The sequence below is a fragment of the Manis javanica genome, chromosome 1, assembly GCF_040802235.1.
Source record: "Manis javanica isolate MJ-LG chromosome 1, MJ_LKY, whole genome shotgun sequence".
NCBI lineage: Eukaryota > Metazoa > Chordata > Mammalia > Pholidota > Manidae > Manis > Manis javanica.
In genome coordinates, this window is record NC_133156.1 from 122,931,050 (window position 1) to 122,958,052 (window position 27,003).

General features: G+C 41.3%; 1 protein-coding gene across 1 annotated transcript in view; it reads left to right on the forward strand.

Moving 5' to 3' along the window:
* The window catches only part of LOC140849575 (UDP-glucuronosyltransferase 3A1-like), a 47,641-nt gene extending 21,852 nt beyond the window's left edge, over positions 1–25,789 (forward strand). Inside the window, exons 3-7 of the mRNA XM_073237144.1 lie at positions 6,427–6,541; positions 8,653–9,184; positions 17,273–17,504; positions 23,092–23,311; positions 24,434–25,789. Coding sequence (XP_073093245.1) covers positions 6,427–6,541; positions 8,653–9,184; positions 17,273–17,504; positions 23,092–23,311; positions 24,434–24,710 — 1,376 coding nt within the window. The 3' untranslated portion in view covers positions 24,711–25,789. The remainder of the gene's footprint in view (positions 1–6,426; positions 6,542–8,652; positions 9,185–17,272; positions 17,505–23,091; positions 23,312–24,433) is intronic.
* The last annotated feature ends 1,214 nt before the right edge of the window (positions 25,790–27,003 follow it).

Genomic DNA, 27,003 nt, shown 5'->3' on the forward strand with positions numbered 1-27,003 from the left:
CTTTCAGCTTCTCGCTGTTATGTATAATGATGGCTGTGGGTTTGCATATATGACCTTTATTATGTGGAGGTACTTGCCCTTTATACCCATTTTGTTGAGAGTTTTTATAATGAATTGATGTTGAATTTTTCAAATGCTTTTTCAGCATCTATGGAGATGATCATGTGGTTTTTGTCCTTCTTTTTGTTGATGTGCTGGTTGATGTTGATGGATTTTCGAATGTTGTACCATCCTTGCATTCCTGGCATAAATCCAACTTGATCATGATGGATGATCTTTTTGATGTATTTTTGAATTCGGTTTGCTAATGTTTTCTTGATTATTTTTTCATCTATGTTCATGAGGGATATTGGAGTGTAATTTTCTTTTTTTGTGCTCTCTTTGCCTGGTTTTGGTATTAGAGTGATGCTGGCCTCATAGAATGAGTTTGGAAGTATTCCCTCCTCTTCTATTTTTTGGAAAGCTTTAAGGAGAATGGGTATTAAGTCTTCACTAAATGTTTGATAAAATTCAGTGGTGAAGACATCTTGTCCAGGAGTTTTGTTCTTAGGTAGGTTTTGATTACCAGTTCAGTTTCATTGCTGGTAATTACTCTGTTCATATTTTCTGTTTCTTCCTTGGTCAGCCTTAGAAGGTTGTATTTTTCTGGAAAATTGTCCATTTCTTCTAGGTTATCCAGTTTGTTAGCATATAATTTTTCACAATATTCTCTAATAATTCTCTGTATTTCTGTGGTGTCTGTAGTGATTTTTCCTTTCTCATTTCTGATTCTGTTTGTGTGTAGACTCACTTTATTTCTTGATAAGTCTGGCTAGGGGTTTATCTATATTGTTTATTTTCTCAAAGAACCAGCTCTTGCTTTCATTGATTCTTTCTATTGTTTTATTCTTCCCAATTTTATTTATTTCTGCTCTAATCTTTATTATGTTCCTCCTTCTACTGACTTTGGGCCTCATTTGTTGTTCTTTTTCTAGTTTCATTAAATGTGAATTTAGACTGCTCATATGGGATTGTTCTTCTTTCTTGAGGTAGGCCTGTAAACTTTCCTCTTAGCACAGCCTTGGCTGTGTCCCACAGATTTTTGCAGTGAATTATTTTTGTCATTTGTCTCCAGATATTGCTTGATCTCTGTTTTTATTTGGTCATTGATCTTTTGGTCAATGTTGTGAGTCTCCATGTGTTTATGGGATTTTTCATTTTCTTTGTGTAATTTATTTCCATTTTCATACCATTGTGCTGTGAGAAACTGGTTTGTACAATTTCAATATTTTTGAATTTACTGAAGCTCTTTTTGTGGCCTAGTATATGATCTATTCTTGAAAATTTTCCATGTGCCCTCTTGAAGAATGTGTATTCTGCTGCATTTGGGTGTAGAGTTCTGTAGATGTCTGTTAGGTCCATTTGTTCTATTGTGGTGTTAAGTGACTCTGTCTCCTTTTCTTATCTTCTGTCTGGTCGATCTGTCTTTCAGAGTGAGTGGAGTGTTGAAGTCTCCAAGAATGAATGTACTGCATTCTATTTACCCTTTTAATTCAGTTAGTATTTGTTTCACATATGTGGGTGCTCCTGTGTTGGGAGCATAAATATTTATAATGGTTATGTCTTCTTATTGAATTGACGCTTTTATCATTATGTAATGTCCTTCTGTGTCTCTTGTTACTTTCTGTGTTTTGAAGTCTATTGTGTCTGATACAACTATTGCAAGTCTCCATGGCTTCAGAGACTATCTCCATTACCAGCCTGGGGAAGTTTTCAGAACTACCTCCTCAAAGACACTTTCTACCCCTTTCTCTTTCTCCTCTTCTTCTGGTATTCCTATAATTCAAATGTTGTTCCATTTGGTTTGGTCACACAGGTCTCTCAATATTATTTCCTTCTTAGACATCTTTTTTTCTGTCTCTTAGTTGCATGAAATATCTTTTTCCATCCCTTCACTTTTATTCTGTGTATGTCTTTGGGTTTAAAGTGAGTCTCTTGTAGGCAGCATATAGATGGTTCTTGTTTTTTTATACACTCAGTGACTCTATGTCTTTTGATTGGTCCATTCAGTCCATTTACATTTAGGGTGATTAGTGATAGGTATGTGCGTATTCCCATTGCAGGCTTTAGATTCGTGGTTACTAAAGGTTCAAGGTTAATTTCCTTACTATCTAAGATTCCAACTTAACTCAATTAATATGCTGTTACAAATACAATCTAAAGGTTCTTTTCTTTTTCTCTTCCTTTTTCTTCCTTCTCGATCCTTTATATATTAGGTATCATATTCTGTATTTGTTGTCTATCACTTGATTGACTTTGGGGATAGTTAATTTAATTTTTTACATTTGCATAGAAATTAGCTGTTCTAGTTTCTTTACTGTGATTTTATTTCCTTTGGTGACAGCTATTAAACCTTATGAACACTTCCACCTATAGCAGTCCCTCCAAAATAGACTGTAGAGATGTTTTGTGGGAGGTAAATTCTCTCAGCTTTTGCTTATCTGGGAATTGTTTAATCCCTCCTTCATATTTAAGTGATAATCTTGCTACATAAAGTAATCTTGGTTCAAGGCCCTTCTGCTTCATTGCATTAAATACATCATGCCACTCCCTTCTGGTCTGTAAGGTTTCTGCTGAGAAGTCTGATGTTATCTTGATGGGCTTTCCTTTTTATGTGATCTTATTTCTTTCTCTGGCTGCTTTTAATAGTCTGTCCTTTCCCTTGATCTTTGCCAATTTTATTACTATATATCTTGTCTTCCTTGGGTCACTTGTGTTGGAAGATCTATGCATCTCCATGGCCTGAGAGACTATCTCCTTTCCCGGACTGGGGAAGTTTTCAACAACTACCTCCTCAAAGACACTTTCTATCCCTTTCTCTTTCTCTTCTTCTTCTGGTATCTCTATAATGCAAATATTGTTCTGTTTGGATTGGTCACACAGTTCTCTCAATGTTCTTTCATTCTTAGAGATTCTTTTTTCTCTCTGAGCCTCAGCTTCTTTTATATTGTTCTTCTCTAGTTTCTATTTCATTTATCGTCTCCTCGACTGTATCCAACCTGCTTTTAATACCCTCCATTTTGCTCTTCAGCAATTGGATCTCTGACCTGAATTCATTCCTGAATTATTGGATATCTTTCCGTACCTCCATTAGCATGTTGATAATTTTTATTTTGAACTCCCTTTCAGGAAGAATTGTAAGGTCCATTTCATTTAAATCTTTCTCTGGAGTTACATTTATTTTACTCTGGACCAGGTTCTTTTGGCATTTAAGATTTTTATATGGCGCCCTCTAGTGTTCAGAAGCTGTACTCTGGAGCTACTCAGCCCCTGCAGCAATGTCAGGGGTCACAGGGTAGTGGTCTGGGTGCCTGGGTGGAGGAAAGAGCAGTTCCCCACTTTCTAGCTGCTGTGCCTGTCTCCACTGCCTTAACCAATGTGCCAAGCATGCAGTTAAAAGCTTTTGTCCCAAAGCAGCCAGATATGGATCCCTGCTTTCCACAAGTGGCTGGAATCTCAGTCTCTCCAGGAATTCTGCCTGTATTAACTTTCCAACCCAGTAGTCATGCGAGTATCGTGAAAGCACCATGAAATGTAGGTTTATGCTCCCAACGCAGATCTCTGGAGCTAGGTATTCAGCAGTCCTAGACCTTCCACTCCCTCCCTGTTGTGTTTCTCTTCCTCCCACCAGTGAGCTGGGATGGGGAAAGGGCTTGGGTCCTGCCTGGCCACAGCTCTGGTATGTTACCCTGTTCCATGAGGTCTGCTCTTTTCTCCAGGTGTATGCAGTCTGGCATCATCCTCTTTCCTGTTGCTGTCTCAGGATTAGTTGTGCCAACTATATTTTCTAATTGTATTCAGTTTTAGGAGGAAGCCTCTGTCTCTCCTCTCACACCGCCATCTTTAATCCATTCTGCCACACCCAACTGCCATTTGACCTATCATTTCCTTTCAGAACTCATCTATCTACCTACCCATAATATGTGTATGATATGTGTATATATGAATATATATAGGTGATTATATATATGTGTGAATATGTATTCTATAAATATATATACAGGTGAACACAAAATATACAATACAGATGTTGACCAAATAATTCTTTTCAGGAGCACTGAGGTGCCATGATTTGTGCTTTGCATGGGGTAGTGGCACCCCTCCTTTCGTTTGCTTCTTTGTGAATGTTTGTATATTGTGAGTGAGTGCGGTCAATAAATTGCTGCAGAGGATGATGTCTTTGATGTAATCTCATACATTGGTACTGGAGAAAGCCAAATGTGGTTTAGATTTTGCAGCAAACATTGTGAGGAGGGCTGTTTGGTACTCCATTCATGAGGAGGCATTTAGAGATGATTTGTGTCTTTCACAGATGGAGATATTGCAGCTGGGAGCTTATTAAAATAGGAATTGAATTGGATATATGAACCAAATCTGTGATTGCAAAGTATTTGTCAGTACTTAGATATAGCCAGCAATTTCAGTAACATTGGGAATGGGGGACAAGGGCATTAACATTATAGTAGTCCAATGCAAGGACTCATTCATTCTCTACAGGTTTAAGAGTAGTCTAAATTAGGCTTCTAATGGAAAACCAGTGTGATAATCAGTCATTCCCCAACTAGATCCTTTGTAATGGATTTCATGAATGAAGGCACTATTTTAGGATACATTGGGTTGTGTTTATGTATTTGATATCTCTTTTTGTAAGATAACTATAAATGCCAAAACCTTAATTTTATTTTAATTATTACTTGTTAGAAAGAGTTACCGTGCTTCCAATGACACAATTTAACAAATGGGTCTTTTGACTATGGGATATTTAATTCCAGGAGTTAAGACAAGGTGTGTACATTTGACCTCTATTTAATATTCCTTCAAGTCTGAAGCATAGAGAGGTGACTTGCTTAAATTTAGTGGGCCCTCTGACATATCTGTGACTTTTGCTCCATAGTTAAGACCATTAAGGTTTGTCATTGGTGCATCTCATGTAATGTTAACTTAGAGCCTCTGATGAAGAGGCACCAAAGCCAACCTGAATCCTTTTTATTTTTGTTATAATTTTAAGTGATGTTAGATTCCAAATGTGTCAAACCTGAGACCTCTGTTTTAGTTTCTTTCCCGACTTTTCCACTCTGCCTCTTCTCTCTCCTCCATTCCTTTTGGTTCTAATTGGATATACCTTGAGGGGTGGGTGTCCTTTCTAACCTGCTCAAAGGATTCTTTCTCAGAGTGTCCCAACTAGTATCATCCAGGTTAGGGGCTTCCTAGCAGTCATTGTGAGAGACCTGAGGTTAAGTTGGGCTTGGTTTGACTCCTTGTTGTGTCAGAGGGTTGTCATCATGTTTTTCATGTTATTCTTTTTATCAAAATCTTTTTTGGCTACAGAAATATAATGAGAAGCACAACAAAGGCATTTTCAAGGGTCCTAGTGCACCACATACTTTCAGGAGTATGAATCTCATCATGCCACATGGTGACTGTCCTTCTTCACACCATTCAGTGGGCTTGTTAGTATCAGTCCTGCCCTCAAGTACTGTTTACAATGGGGTCATTGCCTGGCTGAGACACACAACCCGTTGGTCACAGGATCCTGCCTACCCTAGTGTCGATCACTGCTCATGGTGGAACTGAGAAACACTACCCAATCTGACACACCCAAATAGGGCTGGCTAAGGCACAGGACTTAGGACCACTTAAAGGCCAAAGCCATATTTTGTCTCTAAGTGCCAATTATTGAGGCTTCCAGGTGGGAGTGAGTTGAAGGTTCCCTTGTCTGTGTCTGGGTTGCTTGGTTTGAAGATCTTGCTCACACCAGGGGAGGGCATGCTGGGGCTTTTTTCTCAGTTTGTCCAGAGGAGGCACAGAACCTTTGGGGGGAGGTGGAGCTTGAATGTCTGCAGAGTTCAGATATGGTGTCAGTCTGTTTGCTACACACGGCTGTGGGGGAAAGGCCAGACTGGTAAGTAAGGCTGCAGAGGACCAACACTTTTAATTTAGCCTTTGTTATTTTTTGGCTGAGTAATAACCTTTGCATATATCACTTGAATTAATGAAAATGATTTTTTTCTTAAAAGAGAAAGGACTGGGGAACTGGAATAAGAAAGATCTATATTTAAATGCAAAGTATACTGGTAAGTCTATGTGCCTCAACAAATTATCTGGCACTCCATTCATCTTTGTTTTCTTACCTGCAAAATGAGGAATAGCTAATTCCTTGGAATAAAAGCCTTACATGGAAACTTCAAGTATTTAAACTGAATAAAATTGACCAAATCTTTGTGAGGCTCTCTATAAGTACTACCAGGTCTTATAGACTGAAGGACGGAGAAATCAAACCAAACAAGCAGAAAACTTCAAAGCTCTGAAATCATTATTCTAATGTTAATCAGGGTTGTGTGACTTATTTAAATATCTCCATAATAGTCTCTTCTTTTTTTTTTTTAGAATTAGAAATGAAAAAATCATCATACCATGTTATCAGTTGGCATGTACATGAAGATCAGGAGAAAGACATGAAGAAATACTTGGATTTGTTCATGACAGAAGCTCTGCATAGCAGGTAATTTCTTTTATTCTCTGAATGAAAGACTTACTGTTTGAGCAATGCAAATGAATGGATGGCTGCATGGATCCTAAGAGTGAGTTTAAGAGAAGTGTATGTTTTGATATGGATGAATGGATGGAGGGAAAGTTCAATAATGGGGGCGAGGATGGATAGGTAGAATAGATGGGTTTCATATTCCCAATCATCCAGTCTGCATACTGTCTACTTTTCTAAAAGCATGAATGTATTTCAGTATAGTGCAGGGAATTTTTCCTTCTGGATCTTCCTGGAAACACCTCACCTACAGACTTGTACATAATCTACCAAACACAAAAAGAAGCATAGACAATTTAATTCTTCATTGTTGGTAGGCAAATCAGATCCACCATTTTATACTTATTTTTCTTCCCTTCTGCCCACATAAACTCAAGGATGGAAAAATGCTTATGAACATTGATTTCATACCTTGAACTTCTGGCCTATTAAACTCACTTTAAATAAGCCCAAATATCTTGATGACACACAGTGAGAGATGAGCCTGAGAGTTTCTGTCTCACTGGGTATCTATAGAAAATTCTTCAACTTTGACATAAAAGAGGAAAGACACAAATTCATTCCTTGTCTGGTTAATTACAGTGACCCAACATCCATTTCTCTCCTTAAAAATTCTTTTACTAATCAAGGTGGTACTCAAATCTAAGTTTTTCTCTAAAGCCTCTTCCTTACTCAAGTACAAGACTAAATTCTCTCCTCTGTGAGATATGATCTAAAGTACGCATTTGAAACTTTGACTCTATCACCACTCTATTTTGTTAGTCATGTGTTTTTCACTATGTATCTTTTTTGTTCTCCCCCAGCGAGATTTCTCTGAAGAATGGTTCTGCACACGTTAAATATGATGCCATATACTGAGCACAGTGCCTTTCTTAAAGTTTTTTCAATTAATTAACTTAATTTCAAATACAATTACTATTATATAAATTATATAAATATCTTACTTGTGAGGAATTTACACTTCATACCTTGATTATCAACATTTGACAGTCATCCTTTTTGTGAAATCTTTAAAAAATACAACAGAGGATAATTTTAGTTAATTATCCATTAGCATCACTTGAAGTTGTTCATAAAGAGCAAGTGGAGATCTGGATATTGTTAATGACTTCCCAACCTGTGGCCTTCTTTAAATGACTGACTTGGTATAGTGTTGTACAGGTTATAGGTTTGTTGGGCAATTGATTCTTACCATCCTTCAACCAACGAGGAAGCCCATGGGGTTCCAAAGCACCTGAACTTGCCAGTACTCTGGTCAGGAGCCTCCTCATCTATTTTACCAGTTACTGTACAACAAGGAGCAGTTTCTTTGCATGCACTGATGGGAAAACATTGAAGGAGAAAAGTCCCTGGAATAATGCTATAGATGACAGCCTTGATTAAGTGTCAGTAAAATTTAAGCATTAACTTCTGTGAATGCTCCAACAAATATAAAGTGGACAGGCCAGTAAGCTTCAGAAAGCTTTTAATATTATTATTTCTTAAATTGTTTAATTCCTAAGTAGGAAGTCATAAAACTCATGGCTCAGCTTAAAATTTGGGTTCTGATATCATTATCAGAAAGTCCTTGAGTGGGGCAATCTGTCAAATGTAGAATCTACATAATTTGTAAAAAAAGGCTCTATCATCAATATTGATGGACTCTGTTATCAAGTTACTTCCACAATTTTGCTGAGAAACAAGATGGACACTCATAAAAAGTGAGTATACAGATAAAAGTTAGAGCATCAAAGAATATCTCAAGTACACATTAGATTGTGAGATCTGCTACAGGTAGAGATGACTCCCAAAGCTGAGGACATTGAATTTACATTGACAGTGTGTGGATTTGGATCTGCCAGAGAAAGGGGCAGGAGGAAGTGAGAAACTTTAGGGAATAGGAACACCTGCAACAGATTGACCAGGGCTGAGGGTATGTGTTGGACGGTGTTGAAATAGGTGGTGGTAGTGGTGGTGGGGTAGCTGCTAGATATGCTCATACCTGTGATATTTTCATTGACTCAAAGATTCTCTTAAGTATTGTGCAATTAATACCTCTAATGAACATTTGTCACTAAATATTTTTTTTACAGAGAAGCACATGAGAACTTTGTAAAGATAATGGAACAACTGGGGACTCGATGCAGTCATTTGCTAAAGAGAAGTGATATCATGCATTCCTTAAAAAGTGAGAACTTTGACCTGGTATTTGTTGAAGCATTTGACTTCTGTTCTTTCCTGCTTGCTGAGAAGCTTGGGAAACCATTTGTGTCCCTTCTTCCCTCCCCATTTGGCTCTGCAGACTTTGGGTTGCCAAGCCCCTTGTCTTATGTGCCAGTATACCAATCCTTGCTAACCGACCGCATGGACTTCTGGGGTCGAGTGAAGAATTTTCTGATGTTCTTTGATTTCTCCATGAAGAACTGGAAAATCTACTCTACGTTTGACAACACCATCAAGGAGCATTTTCCTGGATGCTGTAGGCCAGTTTTGTCTCATCTTCAAAAGAAAGCAGAACTGTGGTTTGTTAACTCTGACTTTGCCTTTGAATTTGCTCGGCCCCTGCTTCCCAACACTGTGTATGTCGGAGGCTTAATGGCCAAACCTGTTAAACCACTGCCACCAGTAAGTACACTTTAGCACGCAATGTGGACTTCATGCAGAGCCCTTCAGTGCAGAGCTGGCTGCTGCCCCTGCCAGTGGGATCATGGGAGTGAAGTAGGGTGAGACAGCCAAAATACCTAATGTATTCCCTTCTATATTGTGTTATATTACATTATAATTGTAAGATAAATTCTAACTGAAATGAGCAGGCAATGAGAGGCGACAAAAGGCCAGGCAGTTTATTTGAGTGCAATCCTGGGCGAGGTTCATCAGTCTGCACAAAAACAGGCCATAGAGATCACCCTCAACCAGACAGGTGGGGAGTTTTTATAAGCACAGGGAAGTGTGGGGGAAGTGGGCCATACCAGGGGTGTGTGGGGAATTTTTATTGGCTCAGGGTTGGGTGATGGACAACCAGAGGTCTCCTCCTTCCAAATGGACGGGGTCTGCATCTGGCGTTTGTCGGCACGTCACGGGACTGGAATGCAGGAAGAGCTGTCCGCTGCTTCCTTATATGGCACAGAGCTATTTGGTGTTGTCTTTGTTCCACTTGCACTGTCCTCGCTTTCTCTCTCTGGTACCTCCAACCTTACAATAATATCATGTTATATTTTATTATTTAGTTCTTCTATTCTGTTCTAATCTTGTTGTAAGAATACCTGCAATACATCTAACCCCCTAACAAAATTTTCAGTCAGTACATATAATTGACTATCAGTACCATGTGTTGCAACTGATCTGTATCTTATTCACCTTTTTATCTGAAACTCTTCACCTGTTGAATAATAATTTTCCCCTTCCCCAGAACACCTGGAAACAAATGTCCACTTTTTGACTCTACAAATTTGACTATTTTAGATACTTCATATAAGTGAACTTATACAGTATTTGGCAATCTGTGACTCCTTAATTTCACTTAGCTTATTGGCCTCCACGTTCATCTGTATTTTCGCAAGCTGTATAATTTCATTCATTTTTAGGACTAAATAGTATTTCATTATATGCTCATATATTTAGGTGTTTGATCTATTTTGACTAAATTTAGTATATGGTACACTCACTTTTTCTTAAACCATTCATCTTTTAGTGGACATTAAGGCTGTTTCCACATCTTGGCTGTTGTGAATAACTAGTAAGTAAACATGGGAGTGCAGATAGATCTTTGAGATCCTGATTTCAATCCTTTTGGGTATGTATACATAAAAGGGATTGCTGGATCATATGGCATATCCATTTTTATTTTTAGTGGAATCTCCATACTCTTTTCCTGTACCGCTGCACTGTTTTGCACTAACAGCAACTGTGTGTAAGGGTTGAAATTTCTCCATATCCTCAACCCTTGTGCTCTTTGATAATGGCCATACTAACAGGTATGAAATGATACCTCATTGTGGTATTTTTTATGAGACCATAAGATATTTTTTTTGCTATTGAGTTGTAGGGGTTTCCTAAACATTTTTGAGATTAACCTCTTATCAGGTATTTAGTTTGCAAATATTTTCCTTTTTGTAGGTTGTCTTTTCACTCTGTTGATGGTTTCCTTTTGATGTGCAGAAGCTTTTTAGTTTGATGTAGTCCCACTTGTTTATTTTTGGTTTTGTTGCCCATGCATGGTGCTATCTCATTGCTCAATATCATGAAGTTTTCCCTCTACATTTTCTTCTAAGAGCTTCGCAATTTCAGGTCTTATGTTTAAATCTTTAATCCACTTTGAGCTGAGTTTTTTGTGTGGTGTAAGGTAAAGGCCTAATTTTATTCTTGTGCAGGAGTATATGCACATGCCAGGGTAGGGATTCAGGTGAGAGTTTGTTTTGATTACTATCTGCTGACTTTGGTGAATCTGGTTACACATTTGCTTGGGGTGTTCTACTCTTTCAGTTGGCTTTTGGATTTCTCCCAAGGGGAGTTAGTCTGTGAAATGTTGCTGAATTAACATGTCCTTAGGGGGAAGTAGTGTCTAGGACTTCCTATGTCTAGGACTTCCCATGCTGCCATCTTGCTGTCATTACTCACCACAGGGCACACTTTTAAGGAAGCACTTTTTTAAGGGTCATGGAAGTACTATGTTAGCTTTTACATGATCCTGAGACTGAGGATCTCCTTAAGTAACATGTCCAAGGCTCTTCATCTGCCTTATCCTAGTCCTAGCCTGATGGTAAACGTGCTTTAGTAAGTTGGTACTTTCATTTGCATTCTTTATTACCACATGTACAATAATTATGTACTGAGAAGCCACAGCATGAAATAATTTTTAAGGAGATTAGCTACCCATGATGAAACACACTTGTTTTTGTACTTTTATATATATATATTTTTGATATTAGCCAACTAATGGGTATGAACTGGTGTCTCATTGTGGCTTGATTAGAATTTCTCTAGTTAGTAATTTTTACCATGTCATAAGCTTAATGGACATTTATATATCATCATTGAAGAATATCTCTTTAGGTCTTTGCCCATTTTTGGATCATGTTTTTTGTTTTGTTTTTCAGAATTGTTAGAATTCTTTATGTAATCTGGATATCAGTCCCTTATTAGAAAGATGATTTGTGATTATTTTTCCATTCCCTGGGTTGCTTTTTCACTATGCTCATAGTGTTCTTTGATGTCCAAACTATTTCTTTTTGATGTAATGCAATGTATTGATTTTTAATTTTGTTCCCTGTATTTTTGGTGACATATCCAAGAAATTATTACTAAATGCAATGGCATGAAAATTTCCCCTGTATTTTCATCTAAGAGTTTTATAATTTTAGTTCATATATTTAGGTGTTTGATCCATTTTGACTAAATTTAGTATATGGCATACTGTCAGACCTCAGCCTTTTGCATGTGGTAATTCAGTTTTTCAATAGCGTTTGTGGAAAAGACTGTCCTTTACCTAATGAATGGTCTTGATATCCTTGCCCAAAGTTATTTGACCTAATACATATTATGGTTTATTTCTTGGCCTTCTATTTTATTTCATTGTTCTGTAGGTCTGTCCTTATGCCAATGCCACATTTATTTGATTTTTGTGGCTTTGAAGTAACTTTTGAATTCAGGACCTTCAACTTTGACCTCTTAGTCAAAATTGTTTTGGGCACTCCAAATCTTCTGAAATTCCATATGAATTTTAGGATGGGCTTTTGTATTTCACAAAAATTAAAAAGTTGTTCAACATAAATAAAGATTGCATGTTTGAAGGCCACCTTGGGTATTACTGACATCTTAAAACTATTAAGTTTTCTAATCCATGAAGTCTTGATCTTTAATTTCTTTCAACAATGTCTTGTAGCTTTCAATGTAAATTTTTTTCATCTCCTTTGTCAAGTGCAGTCTTAAGTATTCTTTTGATGCTATTGCAAATGAATTTATTTTCTCATCTATTTTTAAAAATGTGTATTATTTACATATAGAAAGACAATTGGCTTCTTTGAGGTCTCTTTGTTTCTTGCTACTTTCCTTAATTTATTAATTTTGACAGGTTTTTGTGTTTCTGTGTTTGTTATCTTTAGAGTTGTGTACATAAATTTCATGTCATGTGCCATTATTTCTTCAATCTCTTTGCTACTCTTTCTCTTCTCCTGCGACTTCCATAGTGCCTTTATTAATCTACATGATAGGGTTCCATAAGTTCCTTATACTCTATTCGAACTTTTCTATAACCTTTTTCCTTTCTGCTTCTTAGATTTAATAATTTCAAATGACCTGTATTCAAGTTCATTGACCCTTTTGTCTGTTTGAGTCTGCTGTTGAAATCTTGCAGTGAATTTTTCTATTCTGTTAATTGTATTTTTTTAATCTCTAGAAATGTGTTCCTTTTAAAAAGTAGTTTCTCTTTGTGATATTATCAATATTAGCAATTTGTTCCACATACTTTTTTTGTGATTTCCTTTAGATCTTTTTCCATGTTCTCCTTTAGCAATCTGCGCATTTTTGGTCAATATCTTAAAAGTCTTTGCCTTCTAAATCCAATGATCATTTGTCTTTAAGGAGCATTTCTAGATGTTTATTTTTTTTGAATGACATAGTACATTTTTTTTTTTTTTGGTATGCCTTGTGATCTTTGCGGAAAATTGACCACTTGAATAAACAGTTACCCCTGCCAGTGTTTGCATACTGTCATGGAAGATCTTCACACAAGGAGTGGGGAATGTTTGGTCCTTTGGATCAGAGAAGGGTGAAGGCTTTCATAACTTCTCACCTATTTTCTGGGCATTTGTCTTGTCTGGACCTTGGCGTATGAGTTTATTGACCTGATTTTTCCTTTATACTTGGCTACTTTTTAATGTCTTAAGTTCCCAAAGATTCTCATCATTCTTCCCACGGTTTTAGGTGTTTTACTGCATTTTATATCCATAATCTTTTACCCCAAGATTCTAAATTCTGCAGTATCCCTGAAGCCCTTACATGCCATGCTGTCCCCTATTATTTTGCAAGACTCCCACCAACCTGGTATCTGAGCTATACTGCCATTCTTATAGTGTCAGAGCTCCAAGTCTGGCAAGAGATGAATCTCTCGCTTCGGAGCCCACAGAGGATTAAAACATTGACAATAGGTTCTGTTCTTCTGCTGATGACTTCAAAGCCAGGGCTATCACTTCTGCATTGTGGCATGCTATTCCAGGAGAAGTGTGGGACAAGTGAAAATAAAATTGCCATGGAAATTCCTACCATTTTCAGTGTGTATTTTTTCTTGAGTGTGCATATGTTTGATTTTTATATATCCCTGACTCTTTTCCCAAGTATTGAATAGTTGTTTGAGTTAGTGTCTAGTTGTTTTTTAGGCTTTTTATTTAATGTTTCTGTGAGGGAATGTGAGCATGCAGCCTTTTACTCTGCCATGTTGCTGTGCTCTTCTGAATTTTTAATTATAGATTTGCATTAGCAGTCATGGAATTATGAAAGGACAACAAAAGTGTTAAGGCTTCGTCTGGTGTGGTAGCTCTCATAGTGTTATGCTGTATGGAGTCACACAGAGCTACAATGGCCCAATGGAGTAAGGGGCTGGGAGCAGGGGACAGCCAAAAAATGCAGAGGAAGGAAGAAATAGATGTTTTGAAGTAAGAATTGACAAAACTGTATTAAAGCTAATTTGTAGGGCACTTGATGACAACCCTTTAAGAATCATTTAAGGGTGGCTATCTAACAGAATGAATTAATAGTTAATATCAGACAAAGTAGAATTACATAAAAACTTTTCCAGGAGATAAAGGATATTTTATATAAGGTATAACCTAACAAAATCGATCCATGTAATACAGCACATTAAAAGCACGGATGGGAGAAAATAATGTTATCTCAATAAATGCAGAAAGGATATTTGACAAAATCTATCATGATAAAAACATTCACAACAGTAGGACTAAAAAGGTACTTCCTCAATATGATAGTGTTTATGGGAAACCCACAGCTGACTTCATATTCTATGGTGATAGACTGAACCCGTGCCACTGAGGATCAGTAGTCAAAAATACCCATTCACACCACTGCTCTTCAAATATGTTTTAGCCAGAGCAAGTAGGCAAGAAAAAGAAATAAAAGTTCTCCAAATTGGCATGGAAAGAATAAACACATCTTGATTTGTATATGACATGATCCTATATAGAGAAAATCTCAAATAATCCATATACACAAAATAACTACTAGATCTAATAAATGAATCCAGCAAAGATGCAGGGATTTACATCAATATGCAAATATCAGTTATGTTTGTAATACCACCATGTCATAAGCTTACTGGACATTCATATATCATCTTTGAAGAAAATCTCTTTAGGTCTTTGCCCATTTTTGGATCATGTTGTTTGCCCATTTTGGATCATGCTTTGAACAATCTGAAAATGAAATTAAATACATTATTCTATTTACAACAGAGTCCTATTGAACCAAAGATAAAAAGACATATACACTAGAAATGTCAAATGTGCTTAAAGAAATTGAAGAAGATCTATGTAAGGCCATGAATTGTACTACTTATTATTGTCAACATAGCAGTACCACTCAAAGGAATGTAGAGGTCACATCTAATCCCTAGCAATATTGAAATGGTCTTTTTTGCACAAAAGGAAAGGCCAATCTTTACATATATATGGAGATGAAAGAGATCCTGAGTAACCAAAACAATATATAGATATAGATATAGATAGATATAGATGTAGATATAGATACAGATGACTCATATACCTGGGCCCAATTCATTTTTGAAAAGTGTGCCAAGACCAATCAGTGAAGGAAAGAATTGTCTCTTCAACAAATGGTGCTGGAATAACTGGATATCACGTGAAAAAGAATAAATTTTGAGCCTTGCTCACATCACATACAAAAACTAACTGAAAATGATTAGTAGCCTAAAAGAAATACCCAAACAGTTAAAACTGTAAAATTCTTAGAGGAAAACAAAGGGATAAATCTGCATGCACTTGGATTTGGTCAAGGATTTGTAGATGTGACACCAAACGCATGAGTCACAAAGAAAATATAGATAAATTGGACTTCATCAGAATTAAAAACTTCTATGTATCAAAGGACATATAAAGAAAGTGATGAGATAACTTATTAGGTATAAAGCAAGGATGGCTCTCACCACTGCTTTTCAGCCTCATACAGAAAGTTCCAGTTGAAGCAACAGGCACAAATAAATAAAAGGCATATATAGATAAGGATGGAATAAATAAACTGATTTGTTCACAGAAGAATTGATGATTCATGTGAAACTCTGAGTCACAAAAAAAGTCCTGGAACTAATAAACAATTATGGCAATGTTGCAGGATATAAGTTTAGTACACAGTATAAATCCCTTTCCTGTATACCAGGAATGAACAAGAGGAATGTGAAATTAAAAACACATTATTATTTACATTAGAACAACCAAAAATAAAAGACTTGGTATAAATCTAACAAAGTATGTTCAAGGTGTTTATGAGAAAAAATACAAAACTCTGGTGGAAGAAATTAGAGAAGTAAATAAATGAAGAGCGGTTCCGTATTCATGACAGGAAGAACCAATATTGTCAAGATGACAGTTCTCTGCAATTTGATCTATAGATTCAAGGCAATCGCAATCAAAATCTCAGCAAGTTATTTTGTGGCTATTAACAAACCAATCCCCAAATTTGTGTGGAGAGGTGAACTCTAAAGAGCCCAAAGATGACAAACAAATTTGGAGGATTAACATCACTGAACTTTGTGATTTACTATAAACTACAGCAACCAACACCTTGTGCTTTGACAAAAAAATCAACAAATCAATCAATAGAACAGATGAAGAGCCCAGAAATAGACCCATATAAATTTAGTCAACTGGTCTTTGACAAAGGATTAAAGACAACCATGGAGAAAAGACAGTCTTTCCAACAAATTTATAAATATACACTTACAGACATGTATATACACATATATACACACAATATAAAAGTACTCTAAAAATCTAAACCTAAGCAAGGAAAAAAAAAAGCCAAAAACCTCAACAGAAAACTTATTAAGTAGATATAGAAATGCTCATAAGCATATGGAGGAGACATATTTTCCCAGCATCTCTATATCAGCATCTAGGAGTTCCACCACCTCCCACTGGGCCAGGACAGGGGCCTGCTTTCTCCAAGGCACCTGCACCTCTGGTTTGGCATTGGAATAGTCCCAAATGTCTATATCACTCCAGACCAACAGTGAGGGATGAGGACCCTGGAACTAGGTCATGTTTTCAATGAAGAAAGAGATTCCTACCATCTCAACTTCTTTCTTCCATAAAGCATTGTTATACACAGAGGTCTGGATCTACATATCAGTCCTGCAGTACTTCATGTGCAATGTAGGCTCTTGTGGCACATGATCTTGTGGCACCATAATCTAAAGCTCCTACCACACCCCTTTGTGATTTAAAAAGATATTTATATGGGAAAATGTGTCTTGAGGTTCTCAAAAATGACTTCAAGGTCATCCAGACACAGTGGGTATGAGCATCGTACAGAAGACACTGAGCTGTCCAGGGAACATGAGGTAAATCTCAAGACAATGAGCTCTAGGCACTGACAGGAGGGTGAATTCAGTAAACAGTGACTTTAATTTTGGGTTGTCTATGCTTTTGCAAATGTCATTCACCTATTTCCTTTCTTCCCTGTCTTCAGGAATTTGAGCATTTCATTGCCAAGTTTGGTGACTCTGGCTTTGTCCTGGTGGCCCTGGGTTCCATAGTGAGCACCTATCAGTCCCAGGAGGCTCTCACGGAGATGAACAATGCCTTTACTCGTCTTTCCCAAGGGGTGATATGGTCATGTAAGTGTCTTCATTGGCCCAAGGACATCCAGTTGGCAACAAATGTGAAAATCGTGGACTGGCTTCCTCAGAACGACCTATTGGGTAAGGAGTGCCCTGGTTTGCTTGTCTCTTTCCATTTTGTGATTTTAGGACTCATCAGGGTGCTGATTTACTGGGGCAAACCCATCAGCATGAGGCCAGCTGATAACTGAATGGAATCTTCAGAGGACAAGCCAAAGAAGCAGCGGCACCTTCTGAGAAAACAGGTTATCTTTCCAACATGGCAGCAACAGCCATTTTCCTTGCAGCCTTTCTATTCCAGTCCTGATACCTGCAGCCAGAGTGATATTTTTGTCAGGTTTTTTGACCATGCCATATTTGGCACTAAGCAAATTCACCCAAATGCAATCCAAGGCAGTATGTGAACTCATAGAACATGTAACAGGGAGCATGTTGCCACTCTTCTCTGTGGCCTCTTGAGCACCTGTTTAGCCACCTGCCATTATACAAACAACCACATATATTGATCATCCTCCTTAGACGCATAAGGCATGAGCAGGTCACACCTTCAGAGCGTGGATGTCCATGGTATGTGATTGGGTGCACCAAGCTATCTGAGTGCCAGGCTAGGTGACCTCCAGCCAGTTTTGTGGCCCATCATTTCTCTGTAAACAGGGAGCCCTTACACCCTCAGGTTCCCTTTGCCCCTGTGCTGCTTTGGGCCCACCCCTCACTGCCACAGCCACGGACTGCATCACAAGTTCCTAATCGAGATAATGCCTCAAAGCATATTGGGAATTTAAGAGAGAGGAAGTGCTGCATATTTGATTCATAGAGCATGGGGTAGGGGAAAGGATTCCCATTTTCAGGGTAATAGAAGTACATTCTGATGCATGTTGCTTTTGAGAAGTTGAGTTTGAAATGTACTCTTTGTCAACACTTGCTTTAGTGTTGTCTATGTAAGGGTAGGGTGGGCAGAAAGGAAGTGAAAATACCGAGGTATGTAGTCCATCATTGCTACTTTAAAGGATTTTTCATAAAATTGAGGAGAAAGTGCATGACGAAGTTTTATAAGTGCCGCATGCATTTTGATGTCAGTGAAAGTGCGAAGAATTCAGATAAGAGGAAAATGAATGCACAGTGGAGGAGAAAAAGGGAGACCTAGAGAGTCAGAGAGAGAGAGAGAGAGAATGGGAGAGACAGAGACAGGGCCAGGCACACAGAGAGAAGTGGAGAGGGAGATGGAGAGGGAGGGAGAAACAGAAGGAGAGGAATGGAGAGAGTGCACCCTGGGAGAAGTTACAGAGGAAACAGATGGAAAAGCGAATTCAGAGGCAGAGTGAAGAGAGAAGGTAGGATGGATGGATGGACGGATGGAGAGATGGATGGATGGGTGGATGGATGAATGGGTGGACGGATGGATGGGTGAATGGATGGATGGATGGGTGGACAGATGGATGGGTGGATGGATGGATGGGTGGAAGGGAGGACGGATGGCTGGATGGATGATGGATGGATGGATGGGTGAATGGAAGGATGGATGGGTGGGCGGATGGATGGATTGGGTTGACGGATGGATTGGTGAATGGGTGGGTGGGTGGATGGATGGACAGATGGATGGATGGATGATGGATGGGTGGACAGATGGATGGGTGAATGGGTGTATGGATGGATGGATGGATGATGGATGGATGGATGGGTGGACTGAGGGATGGGTGGATGGGTGGATGGATGGATGGATGGGTGGACGGATGGATGGGTGGATGGGTGGATGGATGGATGGATGATAGATGGGTGGACAGATGGGTGGGTGGATGGGTGGACGGATGGATGGATGATGGATGGATGGATGGGTGGATGGGTGGATGGATGGGTCAACGGATGGATGGATGATGGATGGGTGGACAGATGGATGGGTGGATGGGTAGACGGATGTATGGATAGATGATGTATGGATGTATGGATGGGTGAATGGATGGATGGATGGGTGGACGGATGGATGGGTGGATGGGTGGATGGATGGATGGATGGGTGGACGGATGGATGGGTGAATGGGTGGACGGATGGATGGATGGTTGGATGGGTGGACAGATGGATGGGTGGATGGAGGGATGGGTGGAAGGGAGGATGGACGGCTGGATGGATGATAGATGGATGGATGGGTGAATGGAAGGATGGATGGGTGGGCGGATGGATGGATTGGGTTGACGGATGGATTGGTGAATGGGTGGGTGGGTGGATGGATGGACAGATGGATGGATGGATGATGGATGGGTGGACAGATAGATGGGTGGATGGGTGGACGGATGGATGGATGATGGATGGATGGATGGGTGGATGGGTGGATGGATGGGTCAACGGATGGATGGATGATGGATGGGTGGACAGATGGATGGGTGGATGGGTGGACGGATGGATGGATAGATGATGGATGGATGGATGGGTGAATGGATGGATGGATGGGTGAATGGACGGATGGATGGGTGAATGGACGGATGGATGGGTGGACAGATGGGTGGGTGAGTGGATGGATGGATGGATGGGTGGACGGATGGATGGAAGAATGATGGATGGATGGATGGGTGGATGGATGGATGGATGGGTGGACGGACGGATGGATGGATGATGGATGGATGGATGGGTGGATGGGTGGATGGATGGGTCAACGGATGGATGGATGATGGATGGGTGGACAGATGGATGGGTGGATGGGTGGACGGATGGATGGATAGATGATGGATGGATGGATGGGTGAATGGATGGATGGATGGGTGGATGGATGGGTGGATGAGTGGATGGATGGATGGGTGGACAGATGGATGGAAGGATGATGGATGGATGGATGGGTGGATGGGTGGATAGATGGATGGGTGGATGGGTGGATGGATGGATGGATGGGTGAATGGGTGGACGGATGGATGGATGGGTGAATGGATGGATGGATGGGTGGACAGATGGGTGGATGAGTGGATGGATGGATGGATGGGTGGACGGATGGATGGAAGGATGATGGATGGATGGATGGGTGGATGGGTGGATAGATGGGTCAACGGATGGATGGATGGATGGATGAGTGGACAGATGGATGGGTGGATGGGTGGACGGATGGATGGGTGGATGGGTGGATGGATGGATGGATGGGTGGACGGATGGACGGGTGGATGGGTGGACGGATGGATGGATGGATGATGGATGGATGGATGGGTGGATGGGTGGATGGATGGGTCAATGGATGGATGGATGATGGATGGGTGGACAGATGGATGGGTGGATGGCTGGACGGATGGATGGATAGATGATAGATGGATGGATGGGTGAATGGATGGATGGATGGGTGGACAGATGGATGGGTGGATGGGTGGATGGATGGATGGATGGGTGGACGGATGGATGGGTGAATGGGTGGACGGATGGATGGATGGGTGAATGGATGGATGGATGGGTGGACAGATGGGTGGATGAGTGGATGGATGGATGGATGGGTGGACGGATGGATGGAAGGATGATGGATGGATGGATGGGTGGATGGGTGGATGGATGGGTCAACGGATGGATGGATGATGGATGGGTGGACAGATGGATGGGTGGATGGGTGGACGGATGGATGGATGGATGGATGATGGATGGATGGATCGGTGGACGGATGGATGGCTGGATGGGTGGATGGATGGATGAATGGGTGGATGGATGGATGGGTGGATGATGGATGGATGGATGAGTGGACAGATGGATGGGTGGATGGGTGAACGGATGGATGGATGGATGATGGATGGATGGATGGATGGATTAATGGGTGGACAGATGGATGGGTGGATGGGTGGATGGATGGATGGATGGATGATGGATGGATGGATGGGTGAATGGATGGATGGGTGGATGGGTGAATGGGTGGATGGATGGGTGGACGGATGGATGGGTGGATGATGGATGGATAGATGGGTGAACGGATGGATGGATGATGGATGGATGGATGGGTGGACGGATGGATGGATGGGTGGACAGATGGATGGGTGAATGGGGGGATGGGTGGATGGATGGATGGATGGATGGATGGATGATAGATGAGTGGACAGATGGATGGGTGGATGGGTCGATGGATGGATGGATGGATGATGGATGGATGGGTGGATGGGTGGATGAATGGAAGGATGGATGATGGATGGATGAATGGATGGATGGATGGGTGAATGGATGGATGGGTGGATGGATGGATGGATGGGTGGACGGATGGATGGGTGAATGGGTGGACGGATGGATGGATGGGTGAATGGATGGATGGATGGGTGGACAGATGGATAGATGAGTGGATGGATGGATGGATGGGTGGACGGATGGATGGAAGGATGATGGATGGATGGATGGGTGGATGGGTGGATGGATGGGTCAACGGATGGATGGATGATGGATGGGTGGACAGATGGATGGGTGGATGGGTGGACGGATGGATGGATGGATGATGGATGGATGGATCGGTGGACGGATGGATGGCTGGATGGGTGGATGGATGGATGAATGGGTGGATGGATGGATGGGTGGATGATGGATGGGTGGATGGGTGGATGGGTGAACGGATGGATGGATGGATGATGGATGGATGGATGGATGGATTAATGGGTGGACAGATGGATGGGTGGATGGGTGGATGGATGGATGGATGGATGATGGATGGATGGATGGGTGAATGGATGGATGGATGGGTGAATGGATGGATGGGTGGATGGGTGGATGGGTGGATGGATGGGTGGACGGATGGATGGGTGGATGATGGATGGATAGATGGGTGAACGGATGGATGGATGATGGATGGATGGATGGGTGGACGGATGGATGGATGGGTGGACAGATGGATGGGTGAATGGGTGGATGGGTGGATGGATGGATGGATGGATGGATGGATGGATGATAGATGAGTGGACAGATGGATGGGTGGATGGGTCGATGGATGGATGGATGGATGATGGATGAATGGATGGATGAATGGGTGGATGGGTGGATGGGTTGATGGATGAATGGATGGGTGGATGGATGGATGGGTGGATGATGGATGGGTGGATGGGTGGACGGATGGATGGATGGATGATGGATGGGTGGACAGATGGATGGGTGGATGAGTGGACGCATGGATGGATGGATGATGGATAGATGGATGGATGGGTGGACGGATGGATGGGTGGATGGGTGTATGGATGGATGGATGGATGGATGATGGATGGGTGGACAGATGGATGAGTGGATGGGTGGACGGATGGATGGATGGATGATGGATGGATGGATGGGTGGATGGATGGATGGATGGATGGATGCGTAGACAGATGGTTGGGTGAATGGGTGGGTGGGTGGATGGATGGATTGATGGATAGATGGATGATGGATGGGCAGACAGATTGATGGGTGGATGGATGGATGGGCAGGAGGAGGAATATTCCTCTCTTATCACTCTCTTTTGAAGCATCCCGGGTTCTAAGCCTTAGTTGGATGACGTAGACTTAGAGGCATTTCTGTTCAGAGACAAGCCCAGGATCTTGTGTCCTGGAACCTGTCCCCTTGAGTGTGTCCTAGGCTAAATGAATAAATTCATTTTCTCCAAAACACTTTGAGATCCCATAATATTTTCTTCTGCTCTTCCTGCTTTCCCCATTGTTCTGAAACTTCCCATTCTGAAATGTTCTGCTCTCTTTATTTCCAACAGCTCACCCTCGTATCCGTCTTTTTGTCACCCACGGTGGGTTGAATAGCATAATGGAGGCCATCCAACATGGCGTGCCTATGGTGGGGATTCCTGTCCTTTCAGACCAGCATGATAATGTGGTCCGAATAGAAGTCAAAAATTTAGGTGTCTCCCTGCAGTTAAAGCAGCTGAAGGCTGAAATGTTGGCTCTGAAGATGAAGCAAGTCATAGAAGACAAGAGGTACGTGGCTCTCTGGGTCTGGGGGCACGTACGCTGCATGAAGACATTGAACACGAAGGGTACTGTGTGGATCTTGTTTGCAATATAGGCTGAAGCTTCCTGGACACAGAATAATGTATGTGTGTGATGCTGACCCCTGACCTGCTTCCTGGGAAAGGCAGCCCAGGCAATTTAGGTTAGAGGCTGAGAATAACCTGCCTGAGGGGTGGTGAGGGACACGACGTACATACGGGGAGTCTCTGAGAACACTATATTTAACAGGCACTTGTGTAGTAGGGCTCCAACTGAGGCAGGAGGTTGCCCTTCTGTTCCCAAAATGCCACACTGTCCCAACGTCAGGCCCTTTGTCTGTGCTGCGCCCTGCAGCATCCTCCCCTTCTGCTCACAGGCAGCTCCTGATGACATTCAGGTCTCCCCTGCAATGTCGACTCCTCAGAGGGGTGGCTCCCACTCTGACAGTCCTACCTGGACTCCTCTCCCACCCACTCCCCTTGTGATTCATTATTTTCTTCTTAATAATCCTTGGGATCTGTAACTACCCCATTTCTTTACATTTTAGTTTTTGTCTGTCCCCCCACACTAGAGTGCAGAACCTCAGCTCCCCCAGACAGAAACCTGTGTCTCGTTTCCACTATGTTCCCAGGGCACCCCACTCAGGGCTGCCACAAAGTAACTTTGAATGAACTTCTGGTATGTGATTCAGTAAAAGGGACCCATTGATCCCAAGGTAAATTGTGATCAGACACAATATATTACTGTGTAACCAAAATGGAATATCTTACAGGGTTTCAAGTTTAGAAGCTCTGCCTCATGAATGTAGTACATCATATATACATATATGTACTTTTCCCTTACTGTGCCATAAGCCTTTCTGGGTGGAGATTAGTCTTGACTGATGTAGTCACTTTTTTACAGGTTAGTGCTGTACATGGGTCTTTGCATGTAGGTATCAGTTTGAACTTTTCAAGGGACCCACCTAGACATTGGCAAGAACAGGCCAACATCCTTTCCTTGACACTGAGTCTTTTTTGTGCATACGGTGGAAAGCGCGTGTTCTGTCTAATGCCAGGTCGCTAAAACTTGTGAGTTCCCTGAGTATGCCATGCCCTGTCTTGCCTACAGGTACAAATCAGCAGCGGTGGCTGCTAGCATCATCAGGCGCTCCCACCCCCTGACCCCTGCCCAGCGGCTGGTGGGCTGGATCGACCACATCCTCCAGACAGGGGGTGCAGCACACCTCAAGCCCTACGCCTTGCAGCAGCCATGGCATGAGCAGTACCTGCTAGACGTCTTCTTGTTCCTGCTGTTGGTCACCCTGGTTGCCGTGTGGCTCTGTGGGAAGCTGCTGGGCATGGCAGCCAGGTGGCTGTGTGGGACCAGGAAGCTGAAGGAGGCCTGAGTCCACGTGCAACCTGTGGAGGGAGGGTTGGGAGACAGTGGCTCTTGGAAGGTTTCCCCAGCATGGGCTGCCCCTGGTGTCCTTTTCTCACAGCCACTTAACAGTGGCCAGAAAATTGCTCCTCACTATTCTGCCTCTGTTTAGACAGCCTTAGAAGCACTGCTGGGATTTTTTTTTAATTGTGGTAAAATAGACATCGCATACAAGCTTCCATTTTTATTATTAAATACACAGTTCAGTGACCTTCATGCTTTCACTTTGTCATGCCTCACTATCTGCCACACATCTCTCTAGGTCATCTTCTCCTTCCCAAAGTAAAACTGCACCGATTAAAGAGTAACTCCCATTCCCTGACCCACCCCCTGCCTCTGTCCTGTAGTTGGTCAGAGCCAGCCCCTCCCAGGACCACGCTGTGCTCTCTGCCCCGAGGTGGGCCCTCCTGCAGGGAGCACCTCCTTTGCTGGCAGGCCTGGCGGACTTTGACCCACAATCCATGCTGTGCTTTCCTGTGATTACAGTACCCTTTTCAAGAGTTCCATTCTTCAAAATGCGGTCACGGAAACCTCACGTGGAGCCTGGCACCTCCATGTAAGTCTTTGGGCCCTCAGGCCTGGTGGCTGGGCCAGTGCCCAGACCTTCTTGGCTTTGGAGTCTTTCCACCCACCACCCATACATGGCAGAGAATATACCGGTATGTGGTAATCCCTTAGGAATAACATTCAGTGCCTATTAACACAAACCAGAAAAAGCATGGCTTAAACACCTGAGTTTTTATTTGGTTAGTTTTTCTTCATTCAACAAAGCCTGGGGCAGCCATTGAGGGCTGGTGTGGCTACCCCAACCTGCTGTCTTTTCTTCCTTCCTTCCTTTTCTTCTTTCTTTCTTTTTCTTTCTTTTTCTATCTCCTCTTCTTTTCTTCCTTTCCTTTCCTTTTTATTTGTGACTTTTGATCTCTTTTACTAAATTTCAAGTCTCCTCTGTGGTGGTATTGCTCATGATGTATTTTATCTGCAGATGATTGTGCCCTCATAGTTCCTCTTGCACATTGAAGTGGATTAAATTCCCCCTCAAAAGTTTCATCTTGCGTGGCATTTGTGAATGAAAACTAGTGAAGGAAACATTAGTATATAGGATGGCCCTGGAGACCATAATTTTGGATTGTTTAATTCTGGGATTGTGAAACACATCTTGAAGTAATTCAAATGAAATGATGACACAGCTGTTACAAATACTCCCCAGAGAAATAGGAAAAGGACCCCCCTGGCCAGTGTCAGAGCAGAATGTGCTGTGTCTAACACAGAGTGTGGGGCCTGGTACCTCACCAGGCCTGCGGGTCCTCATGCTACAAGCATGTCACACACACAACCAGGAGCATATCAGAAGCATATCATATCACATGCACAAGTGTGTGTTTGTGTGTTAGTGTTTTTTCGTGTGTATGATATAAGATTTTATTTCTGCAATTTTTACGACATCTCTTAAACTGGTCTCTAGCAATAGTTACAGGAGGGACAGACATGAAGTTCTCTGTGGGTGTCATTGGAATGAATAGCTGTGACTATTTCTCCCTTATAATCAACACTAGGACCTGGGCATGAGTTTCCCTGACTGGGAACTCTCCCTTTCTTGCTCCTAGCATGACATCTGCCCTGAACATCTGGTAACATAGTGAGGCCAACTCTGTGTCTGTGGCTTTTTGGACCCTACCTCCATCAATGAAATCTAATCAGTAGCAGCCAGTAAGCCAAAATGATGCCTCCAACATTGTTTCTTATAAGCCTTCTGCTCCAGGTTTGGTTGACAGCATGGTTTTATTGAATGGAAATCTGTTCTCATCATTCCCTGATTAAAATGTTTTGTTGACCTCCACTGCATGGAATACAAACTCTCTGTGATTTGCCTCTGGCTACCTCTCTAGGCACATCTTGAAAATTCTGAAACACATCCACACAAATATGTTCAGTTGATTCATGACAAAGGTACAAAGACAATTCAATAAGAAAGGAAAAAAAATCTTTCCAGCAAATTGTACTGGAGCAATTGCATATCTACATGGTATTTGACCTTTATTCCATAATATAAACAGAATTACATTGTTACTTCATACTATACACAAAAATTAACTCAGTGTGTCACAGATACAAATAAATGCAAACACCAAAGCTAACAAAATTCTAAAAGAAAATCTTTGTAGTCTTCTGGTAGGCATAGAAAGTTTTATTATTCAAATCATAAAAGAAAGACAGTTGATAAATTAAACTTTATCAAAATTTAAAACTTTCACTCTTCTAAA